The sequence below is a fragment of the Paramacrobiotus metropolitanus genome, unplaced genomic scaffold (assembly GCF_019649055.1).
Source record: "Paramacrobiotus metropolitanus isolate TYO unplaced genomic scaffold, Prichtersi_v1.0 Parri_scaffold0000097, whole genome shotgun sequence".
Taxonomy (NCBI): Eukaryota; Metazoa; Tardigrada; class Eutardigrada; order Parachela; family Macrobiotidae; genus Paramacrobiotus; species Paramacrobiotus metropolitanus.
The window spans coordinates 496,322-512,367 of NW_026570317.1; the positions used below are offsets into that span (position 1 = coordinate 496,322).

Here is a 16,046-nt window from a genome sequence, read left to right on the forward strand (position 1 = left end):
ATAACATTTACAAGCTGCCTGAGTAGGTATTGTCCTCGTAACGAATAATGCAAGATCAGAAAAACCCATATTCCAGACCAAAATCCATTAGTAGGGGCATTGTATAGATACCGTATCCGTCTACATGGGCGGCTGCAGCCTTCACCCTGACAATACTAATTTTCCGGATTTGCCGCAAGCTATAATAATTATTTCCTACAAAGGTGCGTTTTAATAGAGAATAAAAACATCAGTCAACTGAGTAGGTATTCCTTCAGGCTGCAAACGGGTGCTCTAAAAATTGCAGTACTTCCTTCCACTTACCGGTTAGATTGCTACATTCTCCGAAAAATCCGTCTGTAAAACCAGTGCTGATTTTGAGAGTGCTGTGCAAATGATCTTTAGAGACAGACTAAAATCTGATTGTTTTGAATGCTGTTAAAGTATTAGAGGAAGAAAGCGCGAAATGTTACTGTTGAATGTGATTAGATTTCTGTTTACTGCAGTTAGTGTGATACAAGCTAACGAGAGGCGTCAGTTATCAACCACCCTTTGCACGTCGGATCTTTGCAAACAAACGGGTATGTACGACTAGAACTGCTGTTCAGCTGCAAAGGAGAAAAAAGAAACTTTGAACGAAAAAAGTGCTCGGGAACTACTTCGTGCAAATTTTTTTGCGTTGTACTGATTTTCGATGTACGAGATATATTCCTTCTTGATTACTGTCGCTATCAGCCACTACGGACGTTAGGTAGGCTTTATCAGTTACATAGTTTATGATTTTTATAGCCCGTGAAATTGTCTCCAGCATGGATGAGAATGTTGATCCATGTGTGGATTTCTACGCTTACGCTTGCAACCGCTGGAACAGAAGCTCTGGTATGGCGAACGAAGCGCTCGTTCCCAAAATTTTCAGGCAACTACAAGGTGCGTGAGAGCACATGTGTGCTAAGAGATGTTCAATAAAGTTAAATCCTTGGTTCCTTTCGTTTGCTTCCTTTTGTGCTTAATGCAACATTGGTTTCCGTTATCAGTAGATCGATGAAAACTTAATTTAAAATTATTTGTGTACTTCGCATCTATGATGCACTGGGATACAGCATGGTTCCAGATATTCCGGTTACTGAACCATTGTTCTTATATAGGTATATTCTGTTCAAGCACAACGCCAATAAAAATACAGCTAATAAAAATAAATATTTATTGGAATAATGCCGTGATTATTGCTGCCGGATTGATTTTAATCGGCTCTTTACATCAGTATACATGTTGCCGGTAATTCCGAGTTATAAAAAATGTTAAGCGTTGTAAAAAACAGCAGGTTATTACCAATGATACGTCCCATAAACGAACTACTCTAGCTATTCTTGATAGTACATTTCAGAATTCAAATCTTTCGATGTGAACAACTTAGTGATCGATCCTCCAAATACTGGGCGAAATCAAAACTTCTTCGGATTTTCACTTCAAGAATTATTACCACGGCAGAACTTTTTCGAGTTTTTTGCAATAAAACAAAAGTTTAAGGACGCGAAAAATCGGTTCAGTAGAAATAAAGCCCTTGCAACTCATTTCATGTATGTATATCAAAAAGTCTGGAGCTGAGTAAGATTATTTTCCTTACGCCATTATTTCGGAATTTACATGTTAACAGCAACAGAAAATTATACTCTAAGCATGGCTGGAGTTGTGGGAATGGTATTCTGTAGAATACCTGTATCTTATTTGAATTTTTTTTTTATTTAGAGCTGTTCGACAGTGGAAATTACACCAATCCCACGGAACAAAAAGCCATCGACATATACAACCAGTGCATCAACCGCACACATGGTATTTGAAGATACTAGTAATTTATTTTTCATTCAAGCGCAGGCGCTTCCATTGCTAACAGTACAGAATGTTGACTAAAACGCATACAGTCAGCATGACGTAATACGTCATGGTTTTATCAACAGAAAAGCCATTCGACGACGGCAGTCTTGTGCGCGCTATTGATGACGTGCTTGATGGATGGTCGCTTTTAAACGACCACCGCAATGTGTCCTCTTTTCGCCTGGAGCATACACTCGTCCGTCTGCAGCAGAACGACATTCGGACCTTCAGCGATCTTACCGTATTAAGAAACGAATTTTCTATCAACGAGAATATCTTGTACTTTGCGACGCCCAGTCGCCTCTTTGGAAGGTGGAATTTGGAAGCACTGGTTAACGCTCATAACAAGCCTACCGTTCGCAATGCGACTGCGCAACTGATGAATAAATGGACGCCGGTCGTGCGGCGCCTACTGATTGCGGCCAGTGCAAGCGTCCAGTGGTCAACAATTGAAAAGCGATTGGAGAAAGCTCTTACGTTGGATGCTATGCTGGCGGCGGTGCGTGCTGTATTTCGGAAACCAAGTTAATGCAACCGCAATTTTTAATGATTTGTTCTTAACGTCGCTGTCTAAAAGGTTGTTCATCGTTTTCTTCGACCGTAACATTTCTCGCAAATAATCAGATATTTTACATAACTTTTTTTAATTTTGACAGTTATATTTCTTTTATTTTAATTTCATGAAGGTTTTGTTCTATCTCTCTTTAATTTTTTCCATCTTTTAATTTGCCAGTATTGGAAAAATCTGGTGTCCTAGCTTCTGTTTCATTATTCTTACGTATTTCCTTAGTTGTTTTCGTTTCCTTTGTTTGTTTTCCAAAATATTTATTTCGATGTTTTAGGGGCCAACAGAGGCGGTAGCCTATCGTAAGCGTTTGACCTTCGGAGATCTTACACGACCACCATTTCGTTCGCGTTTTCTAGCAAACTTCTTGCCGCTGTTTAACGCCATGCTTAAAGCGTCTTCGGTGCATTTTCATGCCACAACTGCCACGCAGTTTGGAGCTCCGCTTCAGCTTGAATATCTTCTCAATCTTGATCAAACGATGGCGCAGCTGGAATGCGACGGGGAAGCGGGGTTGGCGACACTGGCTGATTGGCTGTGGTGGACTGCCTTCTATCACTTCCACCTGGTATATCGAGGGACAGGAACCTGCGTGGGGTTGGTGAAAGCCACAATGCCGTTGGCCGTCTCAGGAATGTTCCTCAAGAAATATATACCGCGCGAAGCCGTTCAAAAGGTCAAGCGCATCCCTTTTCTGTTACGGAGCGAAAAATCTCAGAAAATGATTTGTGCATTTGTGAAGTCAACAGAAAAGCCAGAAAAAGAAATTTTAAGATAGTTAATGGTTCTTTCCGCCAACAGGCAAAAGTGCTGACATCCGAAATTGCAAACAGCGTGCGCGACGCGGTCTTACTCAAAACAACCTGGATGGACCGGGCAACACAAGAAGCCGCTATGGATAGGCTGAAGCATACACTGCAAAATGTTGGGTATCCCGAGGAGTTTTTGGAGAACTGGAGGCTCATCGATGACCTCTACGCAAAGGCAAGTCATTCTCTTCGCATTGCATGCATTAAAAAAACACTTTAGAGGGTGGGGTATTTTATGAAAGGAAGACTTCAGCATGATCTTGTTTTGAAATAAGTTTCGAAAGCAGCGACACGTTCACTAAAAAAATATTATTGTAGCCGCTAGATAAAATGGTACCACTGAGTCTGATTGTACGGAAAACGGCTCACTTGCTGCTTGATGTTCTGCATACCTCGTGCATGCCCGACACGGGGCGGGCAGTGGCCGCATCTAAAACTGGTGACATTTCATCTAGCGTCTACAGGAACGAAAGCGTTTCTAATGAGAAGTAGACTGACATAATTATTGTTGACTCTGTGCAAGTAAATACAACTGTCATGAAGCGCATAGAAGCGAGTGCTATCATGTTTGCAGGTTCAAGTAGGAAAGTCACTCTACGACACACTGCGCACTATCGATCAAAGCAATAGCTGGATTAACCTACAAAAGCTTTCCCGTACCAATGCCCGCAACGATCCGTTTTTTCCGACCGATCTGACCTCGATAAACGCTAAGGTGTACCCGGACAGCAATTATATTGGTATTCTGCTACCTGCTTTGCGTTTGTTTGTAATATTGCTGCCCTTAAACGACTATTACGGGTCCATAGTTAAAAGGCCATTTTGGACATTGTCGCTTATAAATTTATTTACAATTTTTGCTTTGCATTCTGAATAAATATTTTTTGATTTGCATTCCACAGAATTTTTTTTTGTCTGCTGCAGTTCTTTATTTACAGTACTTTATGCTTTCGTTTTTGATTTGTACTTATTTATTCGTGTGTCTTGTATGCTAAGTCGATTGCCAAGCACATAATAATTAAAAGTGTCCGTGGTTCGCTTTGCAGTCATTCCGGCAGCACTCTTACAGCCACCCATGTTCTACGCTAACGATTTGGAAGTTCTTAATTACGCTCGCTTAGGTGCTGTCATTGGGCACGAATTCACCCATGTTTTTTGATATCCAAGGCAAGAAAGATTTCAAACTAGAAAATGTTTTTTACTCTAAATACATAATTACTGGTGCCTTGTTAGCGAAACAAATCGGTGAAGACGGGATGTTGTTTAACTGGTGGACGGATGCGGCTTGGAACGCTTATAATGCTACGAAGTACGCTTTAGTGGATTTCTACAACAGGATCAGCACGAAGAATGATAACGTCGATGGACGACAAACTTTCATCGAGAACAATGCCGACAACGGCGGATATCGTGCTGCTTACTTGGTTAATGTTTTTATTATTTTTATCCTCGTATATACTGCGCAAAGAGTCCAAAGACTGATTTTTCTGCAGGCCTTCCATAATTTTATGCGCCGCACGGGATACCGAATCAAACTGCCGGGATTAGAAAAACTGAATGAGGAGCAACTGTTCTGGTTAACAGGGGCTCAGGTGACCTATTTTGGTAGTTAAAACGGGGCAAAGCTACAGCGGAGGTTCTTTTTAGACATGGTGCGCCGGTAGTGGAGCATCAGTCGACGCAATACACGCGCCCTTCCGATTCCGTGTGATGGGACCGTACAAGAATAGCGCGGAATTTGGTGCAGCATACAACTGTCCGCTGGGATCTCCGATGAACCCGTGGATTAAGGCGTGGTAGAGATGGCTTAAACTTTTAGATGGTTTAAACTTTTGGCAAAGAAATTCTTACTGTGCGAGATGAGAGGTGGCTTAATCAGGTAACATCTATAATCCAGCGAATGCTGCAGCGCATATACGAACGAGTCCAAGTTAAAACAGGAGCAAAATCAACTTGTTTCGCAGTAATATACCTCCTACAATTATCGGATAGCTAAGAACCGATAGCTAACTAGTGAATGGTAAGATGCCTAAATACTGATGAATCGGAAACTGCTGCTTAATCGCTGTTGTGTTCAGCTCAGCTGAAGGTGATGAATGCGCTACCGAGCCAATGCTAATGCTCCTCGTATTTTTCGCCAACAACGCACAACGAAATAAACAGAAACTACCGTACATGCACTTCTTCAAGATAATTTTTTATGTTCAAGCGTAAATGATTACAATTACAAACAAAACAGCCGGTATCGATGAATATCCCTAACAGGATGAAAAAGCGAATCTGCATCGTGCACGTAAATGCAGCGGTGGTCAGTGGGTCTTCGGTAGCTTGGCTCGTCCATCCTGGAAGAAGGCGACCTCCTTGTAGCACTGAGATTCGCAGGCCAACCACCAGTAATCGCGCTTCGCTATTCCATTCATGACGGAGCAATTATACAACTTTTCGTGGTTTTCGTCATAGGTTGCCGCTTTCATTACTGGGATATGATACCACAATCCCAGATGGTCCCTATCAGTCGCCCATGAAACTTTGCTCAAGGGGTCCATAACGCGCGCGCCTCCACGAACATGCCTCTCAACGCAGTCGAGGTCCTCTCGTTCCTTCAAAACCATGAAGGGATCGTCATAGCAAGGATGATCGTATGTGTACCAAAATTCGCAGTATTGTCTTCCTACAAACAAATTGTCTAAGGTCAACAGCAAAAGGGTAATTTTTTGTTAATGATCTCGGGCTGAGCCAGTACGCGTCACTGTAAAAGTGGGAGCAGCGCAGTGCACACAGTCGCCCTGATGAAACAGTGTGGGTTCTCCAAAATCAAAATGTATTGCAAAGCAAATTAGCCTATAACTGTCGTTTTTCCGTTATATCGCCGTGTATTTCTGTCTGCTTGCAGCGGCGGTGTTATCTGCAGATACGTCCGTAGTGTTGGAATTTTGTAACCTGCCTAACAGCATTATTTTTAGTATTATGCATGAGTGCAACTGCGGTTAATAACTACAACTGCCGGATTTCTCCACCACTGAATTACTGAATAAAGATTCGTCATGTAGTTGCTTCTCTAAGCGGCTGATATGTCAATAATATTGTTTATATCGTATTTTAGCATCCACCCGCTAAGCCATATAATGTATATGCTACGGTAAAAGCGTAGCGGGGCGCGCCCCGAGTATGGAGTTTGGCGTAACTCGTGAATTTGTTTATATCGCTATAACATTGCGTTAGAAATTACAGGAGAAGCTTGTAAAAACAGGATGATGCTGAAATCTTGTTGTAGACCACGTGGTGTAAGATTTCTGATAATCAGCGAAATATGGCACTTGAAATCGACCTCAACACCTTAGTCCGTTTCTGGCTCACGGAAAAGCAGTTTTAAAAAAAGGTTAAAAATCAAATGCCGATGAATGAAAACATTGCCATAGAATTAAGTATTAGACTGCCAGACTAAACAGATTCATTTTCAAATTAAACAGGGATCACATAATTACAAATTAGGCTTGCGTACGCAGCTGACACCCTCCAACTTCGACCATTGCCTACTCACAAATCAGTGCTAGTCACTACTAACTGATTCTAGAATTTAAATTAGGTCACGCAATAACGTATTTGGATTATTTACGAAAAAATAACTTCCCTGCAGACCTTATGCCACAGAAGTTTGCTTTGGATTATGGCAGTTCGTTCACATAGATGATATTATGTGGACAAAATGCGGATACTTTTGGATTTATTAAATAGATACTTGCCAGAAATGTGGCACGTCGGGCACGGCGTTGTCGTTGGTGTTGTCGTCGTCGTTGTTGTTGTTGTTGTTGTTGGGGTCGTTTCCGTAGTAAGTGCTCCCTCAAAGACTGCAGCGAGCTAAAAATTTCAACACCCACAACGCTTAGTGCTTTACTTCGGAAACTGTCAAGCGTAGGCAATTAAGATCGTAAGCAATTAGGGCAACCGTAAGCAAATTGAGATCAATATGAGTTATGATGACAGTGTATGGAAGTATTAGCCTTGTCCTGTATTTATCTGCCTATGTCAGCTTGATAAAAGGCTGCTTGCCACTAAGGAAAAATCTGCAAGGGAACTACAGACACATTCACTTACTTCGGGTGCAAGACTTGCAAAACTAGTTTTGTTTACGAAATATTCCTGCATCATACTATAGTAAATATCTCCCGCAAACTGGGCGAACACGTTGTGCTGGAAAATGAGCAGGATCAGGCAAGTCATATAATTGAACATTATCGTTGCGTACCAGGTATCTTACTATGAACACAATAACAAAGTGTTAAAAACTTGCAAACTGGAACAGCTATAATCGCAAAAAGAAAATTCTACCTGTAAGTCCCTTTTTACCAACGACGTTTACCAAGTTACAAGTTCTTTTGCAGATTTTGCTCGGAATTTGGGGATTTTGAGAGTGGCCGAGCAAAAATTGTTCCGGTTATATTATGTATACTCAGCGAATTAAGCACCTAGAGCAGTTCACGATTATTCAGCATGGTACGTGCTATTCTCGCTAGAACGGGGTGTGAGTAACTGCGTTTTGGAATTCTATCAGGGAATTCTAGCAGGCTTAGCATGCAAAACACTCCGAAATTAAAGCCAGTTTTCGACAAAAAAACGCTTGTGGCAGCACCCGTACCACTCAAACGATCACGCATTGCCCACTCAGCGGCTTTAAACTAACGGGCTACGGACTGGAGTATGGTTTTTGTAAATTGGCTCAGTATGACAAGTTGGCGAGATAAACAAAATAGGAAAAATAATGAAGGCTTGTTCTTGCATAAAACACTTCGGTATTATTCAACAGCCGATCGCTATTACTAAAATTCATAAAACTTCAAACGATCAGTCACCCAGGCGGTTGAAGAAAAGATTTTAAAACTGGGAAACTGCACTTACTTCTGCTGGGCATTGCATGACCTAAATCTATAGTCATCATTATCAGAATTCATGATGACCATAGATATAGGGCACTGCTAATATGAGCGCAGTTTTAATTATAGTGTTTTGCTTTTTTTATTTTGTTTGTTTTTCATATCTCCATTTGAATGCGCAAGCTTCGTTAGATCGGGATATCTACAATTCAAAAGCACAGCTGACGTAGTTGCCATCGTAATGAGTTTAGTCAGATAAGCGATGTTTCTACATTTGATAAATATCACTCGAAAGTACCATTTACTGCCCTGCCGCGCCAAGTTTGGACAGTTGCATAAAATAAATTCAGATAAATTCCCATACGGCATTTTATCTTTATATTTGTACTTTTCTGGCATAACTTTTTATTGCAAATCCAGTAGTGTTAAAGCTGTTGTCGTTCGACACGACAGTAATGAACCAGGAGGCGACTAAAGGGGCGGGTGGGGGTCATTTTTTGGCCGCTTATAACTGCAGCTATAAGAAATGCACCAATTCATATTTCTGCGTTTAAGTTTTCCAGAACTATTGCGTGACCCAAGGGGTGTCTTTTGTAGGTTAGCAGAAAATTCTGGCGCGATAGGTGCTCGAGGTCATCTCGCAGGAAGGTGCATCTTCCTTAGACTTGTATGTTAAAGAGCGCCTACAGAGATATGCTGTTGCCTAGAGCGCGCATCGCATTAGGCAGAATGTTTGTGCTTAGATGAAATGTAGGAAAGGCCCGTTAGAAAACCACGCTATCAGTTGGTAGTTCCTAACCTCCTCCAGTTTTAGAATTATTTTCGAACTACGAATGAGCTTGATTATTGGTCAGTAAGCAGTGCGATTATTGTGCTAAAAATTAAATTAAACAGCTAGCTCCCGTTCTCTGTACTTCAGCTTTTGGCATCGAAATAAAATTTTGGAAGATGCTGCAGATCAAGAGCTATCATGCAACAGATACGTAAAAATTTTAGACTTCACTGGCGAAAGTAGAGGAAATTTTATGACTCTCCAAACTTGGCGCGGCAGGGCTGTAAGTAATTGTGCTAACATTATAAATTTATAATGTGCTTTACTTTTGTGAACTGTCTCTTTGTCTACGTTCATAAAAAGGAGATCACTAAGTTCTAAAAACAGAGCAGAATTCGCACACATCTTCAATACTACCCTGGTCGGAAACTGCACCAATCACACAGTCATAATAAGGCAGTTGCTCGTTGTATTTGAATACAACGCCGTTGCTGTAACTTGCTTTAGAAAACGCTTCTGGACTTTCTTGAATTTATCCCCGAGCAAAATAGATATGTCTAGGTCAAATAAATATTTTTTAGATCACAACCATTACATGTAAATTATGTAATCATATGGGGAGTAGTTGTCAACTTGGCAATAACATAGCACTTGAAAAATGCACAAGCTGCAAATGCCACGCTATAGCACGCTGGAAAGCATACGCGAAATTTAGGAAAATTTGCAGTCAGGAACTTCAAACGGCTATCATACTCGATGCTTTTTATCGCTATACCCATCTTGTACCTGCTTTCCAAATAGTTAGGAAGACAGGCTGCGATGCGTTGCGCTGCTTGCAGAATCAGCATTCTGACTGACCATCTGACACGATGATCCGGGTCTCGAACATAATTACCTAACCCAAGTAGAGCGTTAAACGAAACTGTGTGTTTACTGCTCATGCTACTCCCCGTTTTGCACTGTATGTAATTTGCTACAGATAGGATCCTGGTGCTAATACTGCTGTAGCGTTGCTACGTAGTAACGTTTTAACTGAAAAATGTCCACAGTTCTAACTTGTATCAAGCCGTTGTTTTCGTTTTAAACAGCCAGCTGCTATTAAGCGAGGTAGCTGCAGATTCTGGCGATCCAACCGTTTTCGCCTTTTTAGTGATTGGAACTCGTGAGACTCAAATCGCTGCTTACTCATGCATTTTATTAGGCAGTAGTTAGTACCAGACTTTGCCCATCTTTCAGGTGAGGTGAAAATTTTTCCCATTTTTCCCAGCCCACCTCATCTTTTAGAGGGGAATGAAAATGAGATGGGACAGAGCCACAGATGAGGTGAGATGGGCTGAAATTTCCAGAAATGGGATGAAAATTTTTTACCGAAATGGGCTGAAAATGGGCTGAGAAGCCTGGGTGTAAAATAAAATTATAATTATCAAATTACAATTATCTTACTTCCGGCGCAAGAAATGTGTTTGCCACAATTCCAATTCCAGTGCAGAAACGCTTAATAAATCCACTCAATCAAGACTGCAATCACATTGATATGCAATAGTACACTGATGTTTTGTAAGACCGCTCAAAGAAGCTGTTCCATTGGCACTGGCATTGTAGCAGCAGACAGCAGGACTGAGTTCGCGTACTTCTACTTACAATTCAATATGAAAATGCAAAGAACCTTAGAGTCTGTAGAGTGATTTCTTAGTTTTTTAGATCTCGTGCTAAGTATTGTAGTCGTGAATACTCATCTGGAAACGAAATGATTGTTCTTATTTAAATGCGCAATTTTAAAACTTTCGCCAGCCACTGTCTCTTCCCGTGATCATCTGGCAGAACGAATATGTCCAAAACGGTGGACACTGTGGAACTGCTCAGCTCCGATGATGAAGGAGACCCGAAGAAATCTGCCACTTCCAAAAAATCAAATCCCCTTGCTGATACCATATCACCGAAGTTGTTCTACTTGCATCTGTACGAAGCCCATTCGTCAATGAAAGAAACAAGAAATTTGCGAACAGGGCAGCTGCACAGCGCGAAATGCAAGTTTTGCAAGAAGGCCAATGGAAAAACCGTCAAAGATTTCGAATCGTACGGAAAATTCAGGATTCACGTTGTTACTCATCACGGGAGAGAACCAGTAAGCCCTTAAGCATTTTTGTGTTTGGTGATTCTCCATACAAGTTTTAGGCATACGTATTTTTGCGCTAGTACTTAGTACTTACTGTGTTGCTGTTGTTTGTAGTTGTATGATGTTCACTGCTTACTTGTTAGTGCTTACATTTTGCTTTACCTTAGTAAAGTATACTTACACTAACCCTTGTAAAACACTTTAAATAATGTACCTCTCGTGCTAATTACTAATTGTATGTTGAAAGAATATAACTACTTCAACGGCTTGTTGTAGGCAGTGGAAGACTTCATCGCTACTCACGGAAAATCGACCTCCGCGTTATTGCAGCCAGAGATTGACAGTCTTAAGTGCGTAGAAAAGAAAGTGACTCCGTACAGTAACGAGCATCGCCAGCAGAGGCTTCTGCATGAATGCGTCGCGGATTGCCTGTTTTAGTAGTCACGGTTTACACCCTGGGGTATTAAACAAATAAATCGTAAAACCATTTTGAAAGGGACCAGGGAGGAGGTCAAAGTCGTAAAAATTCCTTAAGTAAACAAACAATTTGATAGGGAACAGGGAGAACCACAACACAGCTGTGCAAACACACCTGTGTCCGTACATTCCGCATTTTATGGCCATTTTATTACACTTTCGCATGTCGTAACACAAAAATCAGGGAAGAGCAAGCTATCATTTTCACAGCGGCAAAAGAAGATCAGAGAACAGTAAAAAAACTGTATAAAACTAACAAATCACATTTGCGTATGGCAAGCTGCAGAACAAAAAACCAAATACTGACTATCATTTGGTCATAGTTGAGATTCTATAAAAAAGTAAAAATCTGTACACAATTTCTTTTCATAAAGAAAAATCTACAGTTCTGACACCTCTGAAACGGTATCATTGCGCAAACCCATCTCGATGCCATCATCTGGTGCTTTCAGACGCAGTCGGGCTGGTCCGTTCTTTTTGGCACACTTCTTGCAAATGAAACAGACAAAAGCGGTGATAGTTCCACAACCTGCTACGGCACCAACGATTGCATAGAGAATATTCATTCCGCTCATCTCACCGTCCTCGTCCACAATGGCGCTCGTCTCCGTGCCTTTATCCACAGTGGTGCTCGGCTCCGACGGCAAGGCACTCGCAGAAGATTCACCAGTCCCAGTGGTGATGTATGGGGCAATCGTAGTCGGCAGAGTCGACAGAAAACTAGTGGTAGACGGGGTGCCAGCGCCGCAAATAGAAATAACCCGAAACTTCACGAACGGTGGCGGGGAAATACACTCAGCGACGGGGTTTCCAGATAAATCAACGGACACGAGATTAGGGTAGTACACCGACAGTCCGTAGTAGGGAACGACGCGAACGGAATTCCCACTGAAGGCAATGTGGCGGATCCATGACTTCGGTTCGGTGGGATACGGGATCGCGGCGAGATCTTTGCCTGCGCAGTTGACGGTGCCAATATCATACTTGCACTGGCACTTACCATAGCACGATATCCACTTTCCACTTTCTACACCGCTACACACCCATAGAAAAACAAAAACAACAGTAACGAAAACCATGTTGGATGAAAACTCAAACGTAAACATAGAAAAAAGGCTAAAACCAACAACACTAGTATAACAAACTGGCAGTACCGAGTTCAGACTTCACTCAGTCAGCGCACGTGCACGGTTAAAGCCGGAAATGCATTTCTCGCATGGTACTGCTGTCTAGAGGTGGCCACTATACGTCTCCCGTCATAATACACTGGTGGAGTCAAAAGTGGAGTCAAATGTTAATGTGGCGCAGAAAACTCCGATTTCACACCAGATTTGATGTGGAGTCAAAAGTGGAGTCAAAACACGACTGCTATAAGGACTATAATGAGTGTGCTGTGTGATGTGTTTTTCCGTTACAAAGGTGTCTATCACGGCATATGCAAGTGTATTTGCCGTGGTATGCACCTTTATAAACATGAAAAAAGAACAGCCGAGCAATGATGGTGCTTCGCGTCACATTCACTCCTGCCATAACATTGTCTTGGCATCAGATATGAGAGATAAAAATAATATTGACGAGATGTCTCTCATAGTCTGCGTGGCTGTCATTTACAAATATTACTGCCTGTAACAGAGGAGACTAATTCTTTACATTACAGAGATACCTTGCACGCGATATACATATGCATTTGCCATGGAATGCACCTCTATAACAAGCATAAAAGGAACAGTAAAACAGTGATGGCTCCTTCCACAAATAAAATATCCTAAACACACCTGCCATAACAAATTAGCCAAATCCATAACCATGCATTAGGCGAACTGTACATAGGTATGCACAGGTCACGGAACGCACGGCTAAAAATCGGACGGGGGGTGATGTATCAATGGTTGACTAGTGCATCGGCGAAAGCAATCCTGCCAAATTTACTCCGTCTGGTGCATGAGCAACTAAAATGCTGTTTCGAAAACTTTTCTACCGCAAAGGTGCGAAACGCATGAGTTTTCCTGATCCCACCCCACTTATTGTCGCTGCTCTTATCCGAGCAGATCAAGAGGCGGGTATACCGGTCTACATTATTCTTACGGATGACCAGTAGTCAGTTTGCACTGCGAATCATTGGCTACACTAAGTAAACATTTCCACATTTCTGTAACCGGCATCAGCTATTGCGATCTTAATCTTTCCGGAAACGATCATTTCAATTTTTACAATCTCTAGACTTGTAAATATTTTCAAAATGGCGTTCAGCGGCGTTGTTGGTGCACTTTATCCAACGGGTCACGTTATGGGTTTTCCTGATGGAATTACGTATTTTATGCCAGCAACGGCAACTGAGGATACCTACATCCGTGAGATCTACAATGCGTTGAAGAATCGTTTTGCCCTTGCAGCCGAGGATTATCCGTTTTTGAACATGGCTGTCAGAGTACAGTTCGAGCGTGTTTCCGAAATGCAACGCCTTGCCGAGTTGGTGTTCAAATTTGTCAAGCCTGTGGAACAGCTCGCCGAGATTCAACAGCGATTTCCTGACCGTACATTCAACAAAGTGGCTCTAGCGTCTTGGAAGTACATCGTCCGTGACTTAGCCCACGGCCGGATGCGTAATTACCTGAAGTGGAAGCTACGTAAGTGGGAAGGTGAAGTTGAAGAACGCAGGTTACAGCATGTCCGCGCGTACATCAGCATTACTGCCGAAATGCCAGACAAGACAGGATTAAAAATCTACGCATCGTGTGGCACCGACGATGAGCAGCTGCAATCGTACAAGAACATTGATTTCTACTACAACGTCTGTCAGTCCCACGAGGCAATGATTCGTCTAAATCCTATCTACGGCTTTCCAACGCAAGACCCGGAGGATGAAGAGGAAGAGCCAACCAACTCGAACCGGGTGTGGCCACCAATGGATCCAGCTTGGGGCGATTACGGCATTCTGAACAACCACTGTCACTATATCAACAACAACGACTGCTGCCACTGCTGGTAAATATTTCATCAGTCATTTGTCATTTTGAATCGTACAAAAGAATCAATTTTTTCGTAGAATTTTTTGCCACAATGGATACACCGTTGCCACCTGTTTACGTGCCGGACGAACCTAATGGGCAGCCAAAGCCACATGGGATTCTGTTCTGGATGCTCTTTTACGTTGTGCCTTTTCTGTTTTCTCAAACAATGCGCATTATTACTGTTATTGCATTAAAAGTTACTAACCGCATTCCTTTGAAATCAGTTGTTATGCCACTTGTTACTTTTTTATTTGATGGTACACGTCAGTTATTAGGATTTGGCAGCAACAATCTCAGCAATGGAGATCCTTCTACATAACGAATTTTTACATCCGACTTCGATGCTTATTTCTGGTAATTCTGGCTGCGGCAAATCAACGTTCGTGGCTAATTTGTTACGTTATAATAAATTCTCAGCAAAAGTTGATCGGGTTTATTGGTTCTACAAGCAGTACCAGACATTGTACGACGATTTACTTAGAGAAGGCGTACCTATTATTTTCATCGAAGGATTACCGGACGAAATTTCTGAACCAAGATATTTTGATAAAAATTTCGTTAATGTATGTATTATTGATGACCTACATCTTGAAGAGAAGACGAGTAAACACGTAGCCCAATTATTTTGCAATGGTGGACGTCATTCTAATACCACTGTCATTTTTCTGACTCAAAACCTTTTCTTCAAGAATGTTTATGCTCGCGACATCAGGCTGAATGCCAAAATCATTACCTGTTTTAAAAATCCGCTTCAAAACAACTTCAAATTTTGGGAAGACAATTATTCCCTCAAAAGCAACAGTATTTTGAAGCAGCACTTGCCGGATGTTTAGACAGACCGTACGGCTACATTGTTATTGACTTACAGCATACAACGCCTGATAAATATCGGCTGCGTACCGCCATTTTTGGGGAAAACGAAGAAAAATTACCCGAAATTTACATTCCCTCATAATGGAGCGCAGTCACACCGTTTCTAATCTGGACTTACTATCATCTATTGCAAAAGGCAAACCAAAGCTGATCAAAGCAATCATCAAAAACTCTGAAGATACTCTCGTTGATGCTATTTCTGAGTGTGCGTTACAAATTGTTGAAGGAATAGTTCCTGTCACTGAAACAAGCAAAGCTGCACGGCTTAAACGTGTGCTGCCGTATGTGAAATTATTATCAAAGCGCAACGTTTCGCGTCGCAAGAAAAGAAATTTCCTTCTAGCAAAAGGTGCCGCACTATTATCCCTGATTTTACCTCCTGTTTTAAGCTTTGTTTTGGGAAAAATTTAAAACTAAGATGGCTGCACGCAAAATGTTTTTACTTAACGCTGACCAGTTGGCACAAAACAGAGATGCCCAAGCAGCAAACCTCTTCAACTTTCCTTCAACACATGCGCATACGGATCGGTTCGCTCAACCATTATATAATGCATATGCGGATGGTAATAATGCGTTACATAATCCTAACTTATCCGCAAAAGAAAAACTAGCTGTGCACGATGACGCTTTTACACGCTATGGAAATATGTTATACCAAGCTACTGCAATGCCACCTGGAAAATTATCTATTCCACAGCCTG

The 16,046-nt window shown here is 41.7% G+C and overlaps 2 protein-coding genes across 6 annotated transcripts; one reads left to right on the plus strand and one right to left on the minus strand.

The window, feature by feature from the left end:
* The first annotated feature begins 272 nt into the window (after positions 1–272).
* Positions 273–5,456, plus strand: LOC129596867 (neprilysin-3-like). Of its 4 annotated transcripts, XM_055494258.1 has the most exons (12): positions 273–560; positions 769–906; positions 1,726–1,809; positions 1,935–2,350; positions 2,694–2,718; positions 2,776–3,092; positions 3,218–3,400; positions 3,800–3,965; positions 4,272–4,392; positions 4,459–4,649; positions 4,719–4,817; positions 4,873–5,456. In XM_055494258.1, the coding sequence occupies exons 1-9, from the start codon at positions 446–448 to the stop codon at positions 4,382–4,384; spliced, it is 1,557 nt and encodes a 518-aa protein (XP_055350233.1). In that variant the 5' UTR covers positions 273–445; the 3' UTR covers positions 4,385–4,392; positions 4,459–4,649; positions 4,719–4,817; positions 4,873–5,456. The 4 variants fall into 4 exon arrangements, with proteins under 4 accessions (XP_055350233.1, XP_055350234.1, XP_055350231.1 ...); XM_055494259.1 differs by lacking the exon at positions 2,694–2,718 and having other exon boundaries at positions 1,935–2,375; XM_055494256.1 differs by having other exon boundaries at positions 2,694–3,092.
* On the minus strand, positions 5,341–7,608 carry LOC129596868 (uncharacterized). Of its 2 annotated transcripts, none has more exons than XM_055494260.1 (3): positions 7,321–7,608; positions 6,969–7,083; positions 5,341–5,896 (listed from the first exon to the last, which is right to left on the minus strand). In XM_055494260.1, exons 1-3 carry the CDS (start codon positions 7,456–7,458, stop codon positions 5,535–5,537), a joined length of 615 nt encoding a protein of 204 aa, XP_055350235.1. In that variant the 5' UTR covers positions 7,459–7,608; the 3' UTR covers positions 5,341–5,534. The 2 variants fall into 2 exon arrangements, with proteins under 2 accessions (XP_055350235.1, XP_055350236.1); XM_055494261.1 differs by having other exon boundaries at positions 5,341–5,892; positions 6,965–7,083.
* Positions 7,609–16,046: the final 8,438 nt, after the last annotated feature.

Coding starts and splice junctions, on each gene's coding strand:
- LOC129596867 (XM_055494256.1), top strand. CDS start 446: ATGTTACTGTTGAATGTGATTAGATTTCTGTTTACTGCAGTTAGTGTG. Junction 907..1,725: donor AATTTTCAGGCAACTACAAG/GTGCGTGAGAGC, acceptor TTTTTTATTTAG/AGCTGTTCGACAGTGGAAAT. Junction 1,810..1,934: donor GTGCATCAACCGCACACATG/GTATTTGAAGAT, acceptor TTTTATCAACAG/AAAAGCCATTCGACGACGGC.
- LOC129596868 (XM_055494260.1), bottom strand. CDS start 7,458: ATGTTCAATTATATGACTTGCCTGATCCTGCTCATTTTCCAGCACAAC. Junction 7,084..7,320: donor TTGCAAGTCTTGCACCCGAA/GTAAGTGAATGT, acceptor TGAAATTTTTAG/CTCGCTGCAGTCTTTGAGGG. Junction 5,897..6,968: donor CCCGACGTGCCACATTTCTG/GCAAGTATCTAT, acceptor ATTTGTTTGTAG/GAAGACAATACTGCGAATTT.